This window comes from Chiloscyllium plagiosum, chromosome 38, assembly GCF_004010195.1.
Source record: "Chiloscyllium plagiosum isolate BGI_BamShark_2017 chromosome 38, ASM401019v2, whole genome shotgun sequence".
NCBI classification, from domain to species: domain Eukaryota; kingdom Metazoa; phylum Chordata; class Chondrichthyes; order Orectolobiformes; family Hemiscylliidae; genus Chiloscyllium; species Chiloscyllium plagiosum.
This window is the reverse complement of record NC_057747.1, coordinates 16,628,503-16,648,192: the sequence shown is the minus strand read 5'-3', so window position 1 is coordinate 16,648,192 and position 19,690 is coordinate 16,628,503. Positions and strand designations below refer to the sequence as shown.

At 40.1% G+C, this 19,690-nt stretch overlaps 1 protein-coding gene across 35 annotated transcripts in view; it reads left to right on the top strand.

Moving 5' to 3' along the window:
• kcnma1a (potassium large conductance calcium-activated channel, subfamily M, alpha member 1a) overlaps window positions 1-19,690 on the top strand; it is an 847,042-nt gene that overhangs the window by 188,166 nt on the left and 639,186 nt on the right. For all 35 annotated transcript variants that reach the window (XM_043678944.1, XM_043678947.1, XM_043678946.1 and 32 more), the window contains one exon: window positions 779-943. In XM_043678944.1, the coding sequence (XP_043534879.1) occupies window positions 779-943 (165 nt within the window). The remainder of the gene's footprint in view (window positions 1-778; window positions 944-19,690) is intronic.

The following is a 19,690-nucleotide window of genomic DNA, read 5'->3' as shown; positions in this document are numbered from 1 at the left end:
TGCTGCATAAATAAAAGACCATTATCACTCGGCTAATTTCTGGCCTGAAACAGATTGGAAGGAGGCAGGAGAAATGTAATTTTCCAGCCCCACTAATAAATGAAGGAAATTTCATCCTTTTCTAACCCCTTTCAAGGCTGATCCTTTTCCTGCCTGGTTCAGTCAGGCGAGACAGTGTCAGTAAATTTCGAATTAACTCTTGAGTTAATAACATTGTGGGCCAATATGCCTATGTATGAGAAGGACCCCACTAAGAACTGGGCAAGTACCTTTGCTTTGTAAGCTTTTTCTTCTCAGGAAAACAGGCAGGTAATTAACCTGAACAGTTGTTATTGCCCACCCGTCCACTTACTGCCAGATAGGTGAGTTAAAATTGCTTCCTGTTACTTGGGGCTTCCCATGTATAATGGTAACTAGACCTGTATAGCACAAATGGGAAACTTGTGTCAATCATGAAGAATAGCCCGACCTTTGTTGCACTGGCTAACACTATTGCTGAGGTTCTGGACCAAACTGTGTGAACAACTGTTCACTAACCTAAATTCTGACATCGTAACCACTGTTTGTGCTGCAGTCTGCTTTCCTTGCTGTTGTATATTGATGCACTGAGAAGATAGATCTAAACTTCAGCAATGCTCTGTGTGAGATAAGGATCTCTCATATTTTACATCCTGTTTTCTCTTTTGGTTGCTGTTATAATGAGGAAAAGCTGGTATTAAAAAAAAATCCTCTATCGTTTTGGTTGAAACTACAATTATATTTTCCTGTTCTTTTTCAGGATGCGCAAAAAATCGGTATCGGCACAGGTAACCAGTCAGATGATACTCTCCAAGACCTGGATGAGAAGGAAGAAATTCCACAAGGGGAAGTGGGCTGGATGACTTCTGTAAAAGACTGGGCAGGTGTCATGATATCTGCCCAAACTCTCACCGGCCGAGTTCTTGTGAGTCTTAACTTTACTTTCGCTCCACACAGTTGCAGTCTGTGAAATTCAGCTGAGTTTGATGTGTTGACACCAGGTTGTGCCTGTATTCTCTACAACAGGAGCTGAAATCTGTTCAAATTCGTTGGCAGTCAAATCGATGATTATTTCATTTAAAACTAAAGCCAAGCAGGTGAACTCCAGTTACTGTGGATTTATTTGGATGTTATTTTGAGCTTTCTTTCGTAGCACTCAGAAGCAAAGATTATAAAATAAGAAAACATTGCATCTTTTTACGCTTGTTACGATCGATTTCTGGACAGACCCCTGATAGTTTTGTCTTGAGTGTTTCCTAACGATGTTTATAATGTTAATATGCAAAGAAGTTGTGTATTACATATGTAATTGTCCAGATATTAGATAAAGAAAAAAAGTGATTTGGTGTACTTGGGGAAATTGAAAGTCAAAGCAAATGACATATCTGCAAGTGTTGTTGAACTGGCTTCCATCTACGTTTATAGGAGTTCAAGTTTTTACTCTAGGGATGTTCTGTAACACGCCAGTAAAATTGTTTGTGTTTCATAACTTAGTTTTCAGTGGCCTGCAAATTTCTAAGTGTGGGGGTTGATGCTTGTATCAGAATGGGTGGATTCAAGATCCTGCTGATTTTGAGCTTTAGCTTTCATTTACATCAGACTGGCGTTGATTGGGAGAGTTGTGGGGGATGGGTGGAAATTTGTAGGGTGCAGTATTTTGAGAAAAGGAAGAATTGTCAGGAGAGAGGAGAGGTGCTAATCAAGACAGTTTAGAGGAAAAACCAAGTTTATACAGCTGTCACAATTGGGAGATTAGGACAACATAACTGGCCTAATTGGGAGTAGTGACAGAATCAAGATAGGCAATCAAGACAGGGAGCACATTGTCAAGGATAAAGTTCAAGATAGTGATGGGTCTAGTTGATGATTAATCATTGGCAACAGCCTGTGGTTTTCCTCAATAAACAATCCTATTTTTACAAAACTAACGCTTTTAGAGACAGCTTGCTGCTGCAGTCGGTAAAAAACAACTTAATGAAGGGAGGCATCAATTGGTATTGCATATTATAACATTTACAGGTAGGTGGCTGAATAAGGCCTGATTAAGACGTGGTTCTTTTGATGATGTATAGGACATGACAGGTGGTGCATTTCTACATGAATGTTTTGGTGCCTGTTTTACACTTGTAAAATATGAAATGCCTCATTTAATTTGTATGGATTTCTCTCAGATGTAAAAATGTCCTGATACTAGTCTTACTAAAAATATCAGCCCTTCGGCCCAATAGGTCAACACCAACCCTCCGAAGAGTAACCCACCCAGACCCCTACCCTATATTTAGAACATAGAACGTAGAACAACACAGCACAGAACAGGTGCTTCGGCTCTCAATGTTGCGCCGACCTGTGAACTAATCTAAGCCCATCCCCCTACATTATCCTAACATCTTCCATGTGCTTATCCAAGGATTGTTTAACTCAGCCACATTATGGAGATTTAACTACATTGGCAGGCAGGGTATTCCACGCCCTTACCACTCTCTGAGTAAAGAACTGCCTCTGACATCTGTCTTAAATCTATCACCCCTCAATTTGTAGCTATGCCCCCTCGTATAAGCTGATGTCATCATTCTAGGAATAAGACTTTCACTGTCTACCCTATCTAATTCTCTGATCATCTGGTATATCTCTATGAAATCCCCTCTTCGCCTTCTTCTTTCCAGCAAGAATAGACCCGAGTCTCTCAGCCTTCCGTCCTGGCAAATCTCCTCTGCACCTTTTCCAAAGCTTCCACATCCTTCCTGTCATGGGGCGACCACAGCTGTACACAGTATTCCAAGTGCAATCACACTCGCATTTTGTATAGTCACAGCATAACATTACAGCTCCAGAACTCAATCCCTCTACCAATAAAACCATATGCCTTCTTAACAGCACTGTCAACCTGGGTGGCAACTTTCAGTGATCTATGTACATGGATTCCAAGATTCCTCTGCATATCCACACTACCAAGAATCTTTCCATTGACCCCGTATTCTGCCTTCCTGTTATTCTTCCCAAAGTGAAACACCTCACATTTATCTGCATTGAACTCCATTTGCCACCTGTCAGCCCAATTCTGCAGTTTATCCAAGTCCCCCTGCAACCCGCAACATTCTTCCACCGTGTCCACTACTCCACTGACTTTAGTGTCATCTACAAACTTACTACCCATTCAACTATACTTCCGTCTAAATAATTTATAAAAATGACATACAGCAGTGGTCCCAAAACAGATCATTGTGGCACACCACTAGTAGATTAGATTACTTACAGTCCAACAAGTCCACACTGACCAGCCGAGGCACAACCCACCCAGACCCATTCTCCTACATTTACCCCTTCACCTAACACTACGGGCAATTTAGCATGGCCAATTCACCTAACCTGCACATTTTTGGACTGTGGGAGGAAACTGGAGCACCCGGAGGAAACCCATGCAGACATGTGCAAACTCCACACAGACAATTGCCTGAGGAGGGAATTGAACCCAGATCTCTGGCACTGTGAGGCAGCAGTGCTAACCACTGTACCACCGTACCGTCCATTATAGTAGTAACTGGACTCCAGGCAGAATATTTTCCATCAACCACTACTCGCTGCCTTCTTACAGAAAGCCAGTTTCTAATCCAAACTGCTAAATCACCCTCAAGCACATGCCTCTGCATTTTCTCCAACAGCCTACCATGTGGAACCTTATCAAAAGCTTTACTGAAATCCATGTATACCACGTCAACTGCCCTACCTGCATGCTTGGTCACCTTCTCAAAAAGCTCAATGAGATTTGTGAGACGTGACCTGCCCTTGACAAAACCATGTTGACCATCTGCAATCAAATTGTTGCTTGCTAGATGATTATAAATCCTATCTCTTTATAATCCTTTCCAAAACTTGTCCTACAACAGAGGTAAGGCTCACTGGTCTATAATTACCTGGGTCATCTCTACTGCCCTTTTTGAACAAGGGCACAACATTTGCAATCCTCCAGTCCTCTGGTACTAAACCTGTAGACAATGACGAGATAAAGATCAAAGCCAAAGGTTCCAAAATCTCCTCCCTCGCTTCCAGAGAATCCTCGGATAAATCCCATCCAGTCCAGGGGACTTGTCTGCTTTCATCCCTTCTAGAATTGATAACACCTCTTCCTTACTAATCTTGTTCCTTTCTAGTCTAATATCTTGTACCTCATTCTTCTCCTGTACAATAAACTGATGAGAGATGTTTGTTTAGCACTCTCCCATCTCCACAGGGTCCATACACAACTTCCCACTTCTGTCTTTGACTGGCCCTTTTCCTACCCTTGTCATCCTTTTATTCCTCACATACCTATAAAAAGCTTTTGGGGTCTCCTTTATTCCATCTGCTAAAGACTGCTAGTGCCCTCTCTTTGCTCTTCTTAACTCTCTCTTTAAATCCTTCCTAGCTAATCTGTAATGTTCCATCACCTCATCTGAACCATTGTCTCATTGTCACATAAGCTCCTTCTTCCATTTAACAAGAGATGCAATTTCTGTAGTAAACCACGGTTCCCTTACCTTATTACTTCCTCCCTGTCTGACAGGAACATATCTATCAAGGACACGCAATATCTGTTCTTTAAACCAACTCCACATTTCGATTGACCCCATCCCTGCATTTTGCTACCCCATTGCATCCTAAGTCTTGCCTAACCACATTATAATTGCCCCTCTCCCATCGATAACTCTTGCCCTGTGGCATGTACCTATCCCTTTCCATTGCTAAACTAACAGGTATCCGAATTATGGTCACTCTCTACAAAGTGCTCACCTACTACTAAATCAAACACCTGGCCTGGTTCATTACCAAGCACCAGATCCAGTGTGGCCTCCCCTGTTGTCGGCCCTTTGATATACTGTATCAGGAAACCCTCCTATATACATGGGACAAAAACCGATCCATCTGATGTACTAGATTTACTCCTGACTAATGCACCTAACGCTATGGGCAATTTAGCATGGCCAATTCACTTGATCTACACATTTTTTGGATTGTGGGAGGAAACTGGAGCACCCAGTGGAAACCCATGCAGACACGGGGAGAATATACAAACTCCACACAGACAGTTGCCTAAGGTGGGAATTGAACTCAGGTCCCTGGTGCTGTGAGGCAGCAGAGCTAACCACTGAGCCACCGCGCCAGCCATGCTAAATTGCCTATAGCATTGGTCAGGGGTAAATATCGGGTAGGGGAATGGGTCTGGGTGGGTTGGAGGGTTGGTATGAACTTGTTGGGCTGAAGGGCCTGTTTCCATACTGTAGGAAATCAAATCTTAAAAAAAACCTGGTCCTGAAATTGAATGGTAGATTATCAACAGTATACTTTTAAACTTAAATCACTTTCTTTTCATTGGGAGTGTGAAAGATTAGATGGGAAATTAGGCTGAGCTGTAACTGAAATACCAAAGTTTAGAAACTGCTACTGCAAAATAAATGTTGGCAAATTGAATTCTCACTTCCAATAAATAAACTATCGAATCAGTTTTGTGTAATCTCAAAGCATTGTGGTGACAGTTATTTGAGTAGTTGGAGTAAGAATTGATTGTGGCCTGCATTTTCGTCTTTAACCACTGGCATGAAGCTTGTATCGAACGCCCCTGGTGCTCACCTTCCACCCTACCAAACTTCTTAAACCAAATCATCCGCCGACATTTCTGCCACCTTCAAACAGACCCCACCACCAGGAATATATTTCCCTCCCCACCCCTTTCCGCCTTCCGCAAAGAACGTTCCCTCCGTGACTACCTGGTCAGGTCCACGCACCCCTACAATCCACCCTCCCATCCTGTCACTTTCCCCTGCCACCGCACGAACTGTAAAACTTGCGCCCAAACCTCCTCTCTCACCTCTATCCAGGGCCCTAAAGGAGCCTTCCACATCCATCAAAGTTTTACTTGCACATCCACTAATATCATTTATTGTATCTGTTGCTCCTGATGCGGTCTCCTCTACATTGGGGAGACTGGGCGCCTCCTAGCAGAGCGCTTTAGGGAACATCTCTGGGACACCCGCACGAATCATCCACACCGCCCCATGGACCAACATTTCAACTCCCCCTCCCACTCTGCCGAGGACATGGAGGTCCTGGGCCTCCTTCACCGCCGCTCCCTCACCACCAGACGCCTGGAGGAAGAACGCGGCACGGTGTGGGCGGCACGGTGGGTGGCACGGTGGCACAGTGGTTAGCACTGCTGCCTCACAGCGCCAGAGACCCGGGTTCAATACCCGCCTCAGGCGACTGACTGTGTGGAGTTTGCACATTCTCTCCGTGTCTGCGTGGGTTTCCTCCGGGTGCTCCGGTTTCCTCCCACAGTCCAAAGATGTGCAGGTCAGGTGAATTGGCCATGTTCCCCCACCTCACCCTAGTTCTAAACTTCCAGCTCAGCACTGTCCCCATGACTTGTCCGGACTTGTCCTACCTGCCTATCTCCTTTTCCACCTATCCACTCCACCCTCTCCTCCCTGACCTATCACCTTCATCCCCTCCCACACTCACCCATTGTACTCTATGCTACTTTCTCCCCACCCCCACCCTCCTCTAGCTTATCTCTCCACGCTTCAGGCTAACTGCCTTTATTCCTGATGAAGGGCTTTTGCCCGAAATGTCGATTTCGAAGCTCCTTGGATGCTGCCTGAACTGCTGTGCTCTTCCAGCACCACTAATCCAGAAGCTTATATCCTGCCTGAAACTGGTCAAAATTCAAGTGAGTTCCCCAGAAACCTGTTCCACTTGCAGTTAGTTGAAAGATATTTAGCAACTAAGTGTTCAGTTGTTGAGATATTCTGTTGATTATTAGTCCATATTTTTTATTAGTTGCCTTTAGCTTGCAATATGTACATTTTTGGTATTTGGTTTCTCCTTATTTAGCTTCAGATTATTCTTAGAATAAATATATGGAAATATTCTCATTATTGGTGATTGTCAGGTGTGAATGTTAGTTACGTAGTTCCCTAACAGCTAGTCGTTCCACTGAGAGGTAGGTAGCACAATTGTATACCCAAACTTTAATGAATCTCTCTCCATCTGCATATATTTTTGAAGAAATAACCAATTTTAACATCATTCTTTTCGTTTTCTGGCAAGTACTATTACTTGCTTGATTTTAGTTTTTGAAGTCTAGTTTACAAAAGATTTTTCATTAGCTCATTAGGAACGATCAGTGTGTAATTGTACTCACTGTTTCCAATGTGAAACTATAATATTTGATAGACTTGTTATACTTGAGGAAGAGTGTTATAGTTACTGCATAAAAATCTCAGTCTTGTATATAATGCTGCTTGATCCCAATTGCATCCAGAATTCAGATGGCATTTTCAGAACTTTTGCACTTCAATCTTATGCACTTCAAGTTTTAGAAACTTTCATGCACTGTGCTCAAGGGGGTGACTTCACCAGTTCCAATAGGAAACTTTGCTTAAAAGAGGCACTGGTCTGTGGTTTATGTTGGCATTATCTCAGGCATTATAGAACAGACAAATTATTCCATATGTGTTTGCGATCCTGTCAGCTTATAATGTACAGACTCGTGCCTTAAACTGAATAGGATAAATAGGCCACACTGGGATGAGAAGATTGGTGGAAGACATGCCACCGTGCCACCTCCCGATGCTTTTTTCTTAATGTCTGAAATAAACAGTACAAACCTAGCTTCACCTGTTCTAGAATAGAATCATAGAATCCCTGCAGTGTGGAAGCAACCCATTCAGCCCATCAAGTCGACACTGACTGTTTGAAGAGGGGCATCATTCCCAGACCTGCTCTGCTACCCTATCCATGTAACCCTAAATTTCCCATGGCTAATCCACATATCTGCACATCCCTGGACACAATGGGCAATTTAGCATGGCCAATCCACCTAAACTGCACATCTTTGGACTTAGATTAGATTAGATTAGATTACTTACAGTGTGGAAACAGGCCCTTCGGTCCAACAAGTCCACATCGACCCGCCGAAGCGCAACCCACCCAGACCCATTCCCCTACATTTACCCCTGCACCTAACACTACGGGCAATTTAGCATGGCCAATTCACCTAACCTGCACATTTTTGGACTGTGGGAGGAAACCGGAGCATCCAGAGGAAACCCAAGTAGATACGGAGAATGTGCAGATTCCACACAGTCACCCGAGGGTGAAATCGAACCTGGGTCCCTGCGCTGTGAGGCAGCAGTGCTATCCACTGAGCCACTCTATTAAGAATTGTCAGTGAGTAAATTGATCCTAAAGTAGCTGGAACTTAAAGCACCTCAGTGAAATATTCTGAAATAAATATGCGGAGGAGTAATGAAGGCAAAAGTGACTCACCCTCTCACTTTTCGTCCCTCCTGGTTGTCCTCTAGAAATAAACCAGATTGAGAATTTAAGCTAGGAGGCAATAACAGAAGTGGACCTGAGCCTTTCTGGATCCGCTGATGCACCAAGAACAGTCCCACTGTTATGAAATAGTGGTATCATAGCTTGAAAAAGGGTACTCACCTGAAGCGTTAACTGTCAGCATTTGAGAGCTGAGCAGAGCACCCAAATACTTTCACCTTTATATATTTGAATTGGGTTTATTGTCACATGTACTCAAGTACAGAGACACAATGAAAAACCACATGGCACCATCTTAGGTATTTGGTCTTACAAATCTTCTGTATAAAATAGGGAAGTAATGAAAATAAGTTATATTGCCTTACAGTTATTCACAGTATAACTTAGAAAAATAAAAAATAAAGTTGAAAAGATAAACATTATAGTCTTTATATAAAGGCCCTGCAGTAGATCAATGCATGGGGGTTCCACAATGGAATTCTTATTTCAGTTAAAAAAAAACTCTTCAAAGAATCTTAATTGAGCTAAACTTTGTTAAAAAAAAAAGTAATGTCTTAGTTGGATTCATGAATTGTAACCTTGGAAGCTTCCAGTCTGCATTGGGCCACTTAAAAGAATTAATTTTGGAACGCTACATAAGATATTGTCAATCCTTTATAGAGCAAGAGACAACCTGTGTACCAGTAATTCCTCTAATTAGAGTAGGTAGCTGAGGCTGATTTACTGACAAAGAAATTATTAATCTTGAAATTGCATTATAGCAAATGTCCAAATGTGAATACTCAGTGCCAAGTTTTTCTAAGTGCAGGCATACTAATTCACAAGACTCATTTAAAAACCATGGTAATTAAAGGTCAAATACATATCTCAAGCCTCAAAATATTACATTTGATCGGCTGACATTATTTGTTCATATTTATTTTGGAGCATTCCTGCAGCTATTTCAGAATCAATTTATTTACTAGTAATTCTCATTGGAGTAGGTGAAGCTATTCTTGCATTCTGGAAAATTCCATTGTACTACTTTTAGTGCAATTGAAATGGATGCACATTATAGGACATATAAAAAGTGTAAAGCAGCTTGGAAACTGCACATTTTGGCAAAGCAAGACATCTTCTCATTATCAAGATAAAAATTATATCAAACAGCATGCGGTGTTTTAATTTGAAAGATGGGAAAATGGCAATCAGTACAAATTAGTTTAATTTACCATTGAGACTTTCTTGCTGTCTCTGAACAGTAGTGTTCTGCATGGAAAGGAATGGAAGATGGGAGGAGATCCTGTTGCTTCAGTAAAGACAAATGTTTTCTTGGGTTGGAAAACTAAATTACCCTCCCAACTGCTTTCTCTTTGTACTTTACAATTTATTTTCACTTACTGGAAAACAAATATCATGCACAACCACCAACGCAAAAAAACAAATAGAGTTCTCAATATAATTGTTTTTCTTTGATCATAAAGCATTGGCATAATTTCGCATTAACCTCCAAAAGGTTGTTGGTTTCACAATTTGTTATTCTGGTATTTTGTTTCACATCTCTGTTAAAAGAATGATTAGAGGGATTTCAGACAAATATCAAAGTCAGGTCTTGTGATTATAATTGAACACAGCTTGACTAGCAACAGTTAGATGGTGTAGAGTTTCATCCAAGGTGTATACCATTAAATGTAGAGTTCCTGTCCTTCAAAATGATAGAATCTGTGAAGCTTCATCATGATGCGTGTCAGTAACATTGGAACTTCACCCTAATGTGGAACTTCATCATGAGCAGCTATAGAGTTCCAACATGATGAGTATCAGAAACTGAGAGACTCCACAAGAGGTATCATTAACCATGGAGCTCCCCTATGAGTGTCAGTAACGTGGAGCTGTTCTGACATGTTGCACAATTCGACTGGTTTAAGAAATTAGGATTTTAGACTACTTGCAGGTGGCAATCAAGTGCAAAACATTTGGTTGTTTTCTTCCTTAACCTGGATTTTATGAATGTCCGTCGTGGCGTTTTGACCTTTACTTCTGCATGTATAGGACTACATTGAATTTAAACATGGAACCATTGAAATGATCATTTGAGATATGGTAAAATCGCAACAGAACCTACAATTCTGGTGATATTTGCAAAACATAAACTGTGTACTTGAGAACAGAAAGTGCTTGGGGTGGGGTTGGTGAAATGGACCATTCAATTAGATGTCAGTTAATAATAAGGTTGCCAGCTTAGGTTTAATATATTCCTAAAGGTTTAATTATATGACTCCTGTAGTTAGCACTCTGTCCAGCGCACTCCCACCATTGGTTACCCAAAGCATCTGTCCTCTGATTGCCCTGTTTTCCCACATCAATTGGAAAGCCAAATAAATTCTTCATTATCCATTTGCATAATTCCTGACTCGGTCAGTATTTCCCACCTCCGATATTTTATAACTAAGCAACAGGAGAAAGTTTACTTTCACTTTATCTGTGATTTTACTCTAATGTTGCCTCAGCGATGTCTTGCATGGTTAGTATTTGATTCGTGGAAACCACTAGGCTAATCCTGGACGCAACCATATACTGCTTAAGCCTAGCTGCTATGTGAAAAAGTGGCCTCCATTTTATGGTTGTAATGATACCAAAAATACCACCATTCACCAGTATGATAATTGTGAAACTGATTTCCGGGATGTGTTGTTAAATGTTGAAATCCAGAAATTTCTTTCAGTGATTACTTGCTCCTGCAGAGGGAGTGCTGCTGATATATCTACAGATTAAGATATTTAGAATTACTGTAGTTCAATTGATATAAACTTGCATTTTACTGATGTAAAAATCTTTGAATATGATATGATGGTTTGTTGAATGAGGTGTATTATGTTTCTAATTTAATTTGTACCCAACTTCCTGGGATTGAAGTAACATATTTTCCATTTATGAAGTGTCAGATTTTTCCATTTTAATTTGAACAATTCTGTAGATTTAATAATTACTTTTTAAATATTTTTGAAAGTCCAGTTTTAATCATCTTTTTGTATATTTCTTTTGTTGTCTGTAAAATGATTCGGAAAGGAGTCAGTGCTTTTTCACTTCCTGATTTGCTGCTGGTGAAAATTCGTCAATGTGATTGACTGTTTAGCCTGCTTGATGACATTCCTTTTACCAGCTACCAATCATCATCTTAAGTTGATGTCAGAATGGAATTGATCTTCGGAAAGCTGAAATTTATGCAACAGAGATTGTTCCTCTTCAAAGTCATTAGCAAGAGCTATCAATGCCACTTTTCATTCCACCCAAACTCTGCATTTGTAAACCTCCATGTCAACCTGTGCTCCTTGATAGTGATTGCAGAAATTCTTTGAAAAAGATTGAACAGGTAGTTTGCACTAGTTATCACTAAATAAGATATAGTTAACATCCAAGAGCAGCTATACTTCAGGGAGGGAGGAATGCAGGAAAATTGCAATCACCAAAGAGATGATACTGAGTGGTCAGGATCTTCATCAACTTCATTGTAGGATCTTAGATGAAGTAGCAAGTGAGATGCATTGATCTTAATTTTCTAAAACTCCCTTGGTTTCGAGGCAATCCCATTAGGATTGGGAGGCAGCAAATGTAATTCTTTAATTCAAAATGAGAGAGAGAGAGACCCAGAAAGCAGGAAGCTACAGGCCAGTTAGCTTACATCTATCATGAGTAAAATGTTAGAAGCTATTACTAAAGAAGTTATAGTTAAATTCAAAGTAATTGGGCAGAGTCAACATGATTTTGTGATAGAGGAATTGCGTTCAAACAACCTGCCGTAGCTCTTTGAGGAAAAAAATGTATTGTGGATGAAGGAGAACTGGTGGATGCTTTGTACTTAGATTTCCACAAGGCATTTATTAGATTAGATTACTTACAGTGTGAAAACAGGCCCTTCGGCCCAACAATTCCACACCGACCCTCTGAAGAGCAACCCACCCAGACCCATCCCCCTACGTTTACCCGTTCACCTAACACTATGGGTAATTTAACATGGCCAGTTCACCTAATCAGCACATTTTTGGACTGTGGGAGGAAACCGGAGCACTCGGAGGAAACCCACGCAGACACAGGGAGAATGTGCAAACTCCACACAGGCAGTTGCTTGAGGCGGGAATTGAACCCAGGTGCCACCGTGCCGCCCACAAAGCACTTATAAAGTGCTGCATCAGAGATCATGATGGAAAATGAAATGTTTTGGTGTAGGGACAGCTTAATGGCATGGATTAGCTTGCAAACAGAAAGCAGAGCATAGGCATTAATTGGTCTTTTTCTGATTGGCAAGATATAGCGAGTGGTGTGCCACAGGGATCACGGGCACCTCAATTGTTAACAATTTATATAAATGACTTGGATGAAGAAACGGGTCGAGTTGCCCTCCCTGAAATATAGGTGCTCTTGGATGTTAATTGTATTTTCCTTAGTGATAACTAGTGCAAGATACCTGTTCAATCCTTTTCAATGAATTTCTGCAATCATTATCAAGGAGCACAGGTTGACATGGAGATTTACAAATAGAGTTTGGATGGAATGCTAAGTGGATTTGATAGCTCTTGCTACTGACTGATGATGACACAGGTAATAAAACCAATTGTGAGGAGGATGTAAAATTGTCAAAGTGGAATATAGATAGGTTTAGTGAGTGGGTTAAGAACTGGCTAAATGATTTTATAATATGGGAAAATGTGAAATTGTCCATTTTGGTATAAAAACAAAAAAAACATATAATATAAATGGTGTGAGATTGAAGGGCTCTGAGGTGCAGAGGCGAAAGTGAGGACTGCAGATGCTGGAGATAATAGTTGAGAGTGTGGTGCTGGAAAAGCACAGCAAGTCAGGCAGCATCCGAGGAGCAGGAAAATTGACACTTCGGGCAAAAGCTCTTCATCAGGAAAGCCCTTCCCGATGGAGGGCTTTTGCCCAAAATGTCGATTTTCCTGCTTCTTGGATGCTGCCTAACCTCCTGGGCTTTTCTAGCACCACACTCTCAACTCTCAAATGCAGATAATGTACAAGTACAGCAAGTAATTTGGAAAGCTAATAGAATGTTATTATTTATTACAAGGGCAATTTAATACAAAAGTAGGAAGATTTTGCGGCATTGGTGAGACTATATCTGGATTACTGCCTTATTCAAAGAAGGATGCAAATACAGTTCAGAGAAGGTTTACTAGACTAATATCAAGAATGATTTGGAGTGCCGGTGTTGGACTGGGGTGTACAAAGTTAAAAATCACGCAACAGCAGATTATAGTCCAACAGGTTTAATTGAAAGCACTAGCTTTCGGAGTGCTGCTCCTTCATCAAGTGGTTGTGGAGTACACGAATATAAGACACAGAATGTATAGCAAAAGTTTACAGTGTGATGTAACTGAAATTATATATTGAAAAATACCTTGATCGTTTATTAAGCCTTTCATCTGTTAGAATGACCATGTTAGTTTCATTTCTTTCTTATGTAAATCGCAAAACTTTTTTAAAAAGTTACATTCTCAAGTGAACTTTAACAATTGGTGTCAGCCCAGATAATGTATTGAAGAATATCAAGAATGAACAAGTTGTCTTAAGAGAAAAGGTTGGACAGAGTTGGTTTGTGGTTCCAAGAGAAAGAAGTATCTCGACTGAAACATAAAAAGTCCTGAAGAGTCTTGACAGGGTAGATGTGTAGAAGATGTTTTTTCTTATGGGAGTATCTAGAACTGGGGGTCATTGTTTAAAAATAGGGGTTCGTTCATTTCAGATAGATAGGAGGTCATTTTTTTTCCTGACAGAGGATTGAGAGTTTTGGAACTCGGTCCTGTAAGGAAAATGGAAGCAGACTTGTGAACTATTTTGTAATCGAGATAGGTGGTTTCTTGGTAAGTAAAGGCATGAAACATTGTTGGGGATTGGCAGGATTTGTGGATACGATCAATTCAGTCGTGACCTTACTAAATGTGGAGCAGATTTGAGGGATAGATTAGCCTACTCCTGCGCCTTATGTGCATGTTTGTATGACTGTCACATATTTGCCCCGTAAGCATTTTACAGATAAGTTAATCATGGTACAGCCTGAACTGTTCAGAAGATTGCAATCCTGGAGGATACCAGATAAAAGAACTGTTTAAAGTGAAAAAGGTGTTAGTGAGGATGAGACTCAGATCATTGAGGTCAAATAGGAATGCGCCAATGAAACTACTTCTCGCTCTTGCTGCTGTTAAATTGTTTGATCACAGAGGAATGATTTCATGCTGGTAGATGTTAAAGCTCACTGGGTTCCTCAGTGTGCTTTTCTTTAAACACTGCTTGACTCCGCCTGGCTAATCACAATATTGTCGTGAGCTTCTCTGACCTGCCCTGGAGCTGTATAGTCCCAGTTGTTGTTTCACTTGGGTAAGATACAGATCAAGAGGCAGATGGCGTTCGACATCTTATGCTCCATGTGTTTCCAGACCCAGTTCCAAATGTTAACTATCCTTGAGGCTGAAATAAATTAACCTATAAACGTCCTGCATCAGTTAACAGATTAAAGCAAAATGAAAATTGTAATGATGATGTGATCCAACGTTTATGTAAATTATTTCTGTAGAGATAACTATAATAATAATTTAACTTCCCAATCTGGTATGCTTCCAATGAAACATTTGTAATAAGTTTAACTAGTTATTGGAAGGAGTAAAATGCATTTAGAATAAAGGGGAGCCCATTGATGTACCTTGTCAAATATCTTCTGAGAATGCTGGAGAAAATCAGCAAGGCTGGCAGCATCTGTGGAGAGAGAAACACAGTCAATGTTCTGAGTCTGGTATGACTCTCTAAAATCATCATCATGACATCTGGTCTGTTCAGGGCATGTTAGCTGTGTAAAGCCCAGTTCCTAGCAAGTGACAAGTACAGTGCTGACCTGGTGTAAAATGACATGCACTGATGCAGTGGTAGTTTGGAAAATAAATTTCAAAGCTGGCAGCTTTTAAATACATGACAACTAAATTGTCTAGATGATTGCGTGAGCTCTTCCTGTTTTGATTTTCCTTTCCATAAGGCCTGGTATGTGTGAAGATGATGTATGAATATATATGTCCAAAATCAGTCATTTATGCTTCCCCTATCTTTGATTATTTGCATATAATTTGGGGTTGAAGTTCGGTTAAAGATATTTTTCAACAGCTAGTATAAAAATTATAAATCCTGTAACTCACTAAAAGAGCTGTTTGGCTATTTCTTTCACTCCATTGCTGTATGGAGCTCTGCCTGTCTGTAAAGCCGGAATAAATATTTTACTCAACCTTCAGTCACACAGACCATGCAATTAATCACCCTGATTTTGTTAGGTCAGCAAAATGTAGCTTTTCTTCAGGAAAGAGTTTAGATTTCCACTACTACTTGTGTGCAGACATTTTCTTGTCATCTCCCCCAGACAAACCTCAAGAAATGTTTTGCTCAGTTGTGGATTTTGTGTTTGTAGTCATTCTCCAAGAGATGGCCGAACTATGTAGTCGTGACCAGTACTGAAGACATGTTTGTTCTAATGTATCCAAGAAAGACTGTGTCAATACTTATGGGTCATGGGATCAGAGCAGGTGCACACACAATATGAGTTACTTGCTGTTGCCTTTCAGTCAATTGTCTCTTCTCAAAATCTACAGGTGTCAAAAGAACCAGAAAGAAATTTGCTTCCTGTCAGTTTCCCTCACTGCAAAATAAATAGCAGATGGTGGCGTGAAATAGAGATGAAATTTATCTTTAGCACAATAGATCAGAATAACTGCAACTAAGATGAATGTACCAATATAAGTAGAGTTAAAGTGATATTTCTTGTCATTTCTTAGATCCCTGGCCATCGCAAGCACAATTTTAGTGTTTGAATCCCTAACCAGGTTTAGATGTCTCTTCCACAGTGCAGAAATGTCTGTAAGTCTGAAAGTTCAGAGCGCTTACCTCGAGGGATGATAGCACTATGAAAAGCACTTGCATTTTTACCCTACCAAAAATTTTAACTCCCTAAAAATTTCTAGATTGCTAGATTGTGTAACCTGAACTTCCATCCAGGCAAGCTCTATTCTGCCAGCTTCAGTTTTCTTAAAACAATATCTGTTCATTTGGGATTGGCAGCTAGATATTATGCCTAATTTAGGTAATTTAGTTTCAAGCCTGCAAGTAGATCATCATTTCAATTTGTACATGGCCAAGTTATATGTGATGTTTGGTAGCATTGTCTTTTGGGATCATTATTATAAGTAACAAATTGGGTCAAAGTAATAATGGAACCATCCACAAATTAACAGATGAAACAAAAATATTCACGGGGTTCAGGAATTTGGAGCAAATGTGTAGGTTACTAGACTGTAGATAAATTAGGTTTCAGATAATGAGCCTTTATATGGTAGATAATCTTTAATGCACTGTGGTGCCTTTATATGTGAGTAAACATCAGGTGCACGTTAATAATAAGGGCATTTTCTATTTAGATTAGGAAACAAGAGTGTGGATCTAGGTCCCATTGATAATAACTTGGTCAAATTCACATTCCTGATGAAGAACTTATGCTTGAAATGTCTGCGTTTCTGCTTCTCGGTCACTGCCTGACTGACTGTGCTTTTCCAGCACCACACCTTTTGACTCTGAACTCCAGCTTCTGCAGTCCTCACTTTCTCCAAGTTCACAAACCACATGCTAAAGATAGTGGGATTGTTTTGTGAGCACAGTAAACTGTAAAACGGAGGTCACATATAGGCCATACAGGCCATTAACATGACTGTACTGTCCCTACACAGGGAAGAAAATATCAAAATCTTTTATAGCTTTCTCTTTTTCTTACTCACCTCTTCCATATCCACTATCCCTTGCTTGTGCTTCTTTACAGTTTCTCTGTGACTCTATCTCAGACTCTTTTTGCCTGAATCCATTCTGTCGTTCTCTCCTTGCACTCATTTTCCCTACTCATTTCCTGAGCTCTCACTCAAAGCAAAACGGATTTTAATCAATCCGTTGGGACATGTAAAGATACATTTCTGGATCAGGGTGACTTAAACCCAGACCATCTGCCTGGAAATAGGGAAGCTACTACCGTGTGAAAAGAGTCTGTCTTAAGGTCAACCTACCATCACTATTAATTGGCTGCTTCTTTGCTAATGCTTCACCCGTGTAGTCTCAAATATGTGCATACATATATGCAAGGTACCTTCACATTCAGTTGCATCTTTTCTCCTCTCTGTACTTGCTGAAACATGGAGCACAAATGGTAAAGACAGTAGACAAAGTATTTGGGCGAGTCCATCACTCCCAACTACCAGCATGAGTACTGGATATATTCGCTTAGTGGGGCCTTGAAAACATTTTGAGGCAAAGTTTGAAAGATGCAGCTTCACACAGTGGTTGAAATGCTGGATGCCTGGAGGACCGATAATATTTACAGGGCACGTACTGAGGGAAAGAATTTCTACACAATAGAATAATTAATATTCAGGTGGTTGTCACGTATGACATCAGATTCTAGCCTAATTTGAGTCATATTAGAATTCTGATCACTTCCTATTTATAAAAATATTCTCAAGGCACTCTCAAATTATTTTGTATTCTATAAATATCTCCCACTTTCATCGCTGATTTAAAAAAAAAGGCCTTGTAGCCACTTCAGCAACTAATAATCGGTATTCAGCCCCTTTCATAGCAGTTTTGCAACTGTGTGGGCAGTGACCATATATGGAGTTCAAAAGCTTTATTCGGTTTCTGTTGACTTTGTGTTCTTTGATGACATTTTTATCACATTACTGCTCATTTTGTTTGTTGGGCAGCAGTTTTATCAGTTTCTGCCAATGTTTTGTAGATATATGTTGATACCAAACTCTGCTGACCATATAATTATCAAATGTCTGTGGCTTATGCGAACATCCATTTTATCAGCTCATACTTGTACTGTCCAAAGGGAAACAAATAAATCACATCTTTGGGTGGATAACATAGACCTCATAGATCCTATCATTTCATTCTTTTCAAGTAAATTTTGATCACTAGATCTTACCACCTGGCCTCTGTGCACTCAGCTGGATTGCATACTTTAAGTAGTTTTGTCACAATATTTAGTATAATATCAACAGTTAAACTTCATGTAAATAATTTCACAAGCCAGAAAAAAATCACTTTCAGCAAAACTGAAAAGTTTGCATTAAAAATCTGTCAAAGCTAAATGAACAGCAAATTTGTCTGAGTTAAAGTGTGCAGAGATTAAGGAGATGTACTAAACTTGGCTCAGCTGTTGTCCTGAAATCAGATGGTTGATGGTCCAGATCCTGTTCCAGAGGTTTGAGTGATGAGAGAGTGACTCACTGTTGGAGGTGGTCATAGAGCCATAGAGATGTACAGCAAGGAAACAGACCCTTCGGTCCAACCCATCCATGCCGACCAGATATCCCAACCCAATCTAGTCCCACCTGCCAGCACCCGGCCCATATCCCTCCAAACCCTTCCTATTCATACACCCATCCAAATGCCTCTTAAATGTTACAGTTGTACCAGCTTCCTCTGGCAGCTCATTCCATACACGTACCACCCTCTGTGTGAAAACGTTGCCCAGTAGGTCTTTTTTATATCTTTTCCCTCTCACCCTAAACCTATGCCCTCTAGTTCTGGACTCCCCGACCCCAGGGAAAAGACTTTGCCTATTAACTCTATCTATGCCCCTATAAGGTGCTGTCTTTCAAAATGAGGTCTTACACTGAAGCCCTGTCCATCGGTTTAGCTAGATCTAATGGGTTCTCTGGCACTATTTGAAGCAGTGCTGACGATGTTTCCTAATTTCCTGGCCAACGTTTATCCATCGAGTTAATTTTAAAAATACAGATTATTTGGTTATTCACCTCTTTACACTTTGCTGAAATTTGCATGCAGAGGTTTTCTTACATAGAAAAACAAACTGAACTGTGGCATATATGTCAATGCAATAACAAACAAAATCACATTTAAAAGCAGGAAGTTGATACTGAGTTTTATTTTTGGCCAGTTTCTCAGTGGTACATACATTTTCTAAACTGTTGGGTATTGTGGGGGTACATCATTATCATCGTTTGAACGTGATTAGTCATTGTTTTCAGGCTTATTGATCACTGTGTAAATTCTTTCTCTAACGTATATTTACAAGCGCAAGCAAGCATCTATTTATTTTTATCTTTGGAAGTTCTGAAAGTTATTGACTGAATTGTCATGGTTCAGAATAAAATGGAACTGAACTTAGTTTCCTGGGGATAGATTCATTGTTGACTGACAACATCTGATGAATATTAAAAAAGTTCAAAATTGTTTCAGCATGTTTAGCATATGATAGATATTTAATGTAGTAATGAAGATTATGTAGTTATAATAGTGTATTAAATTAATTGAACTATTT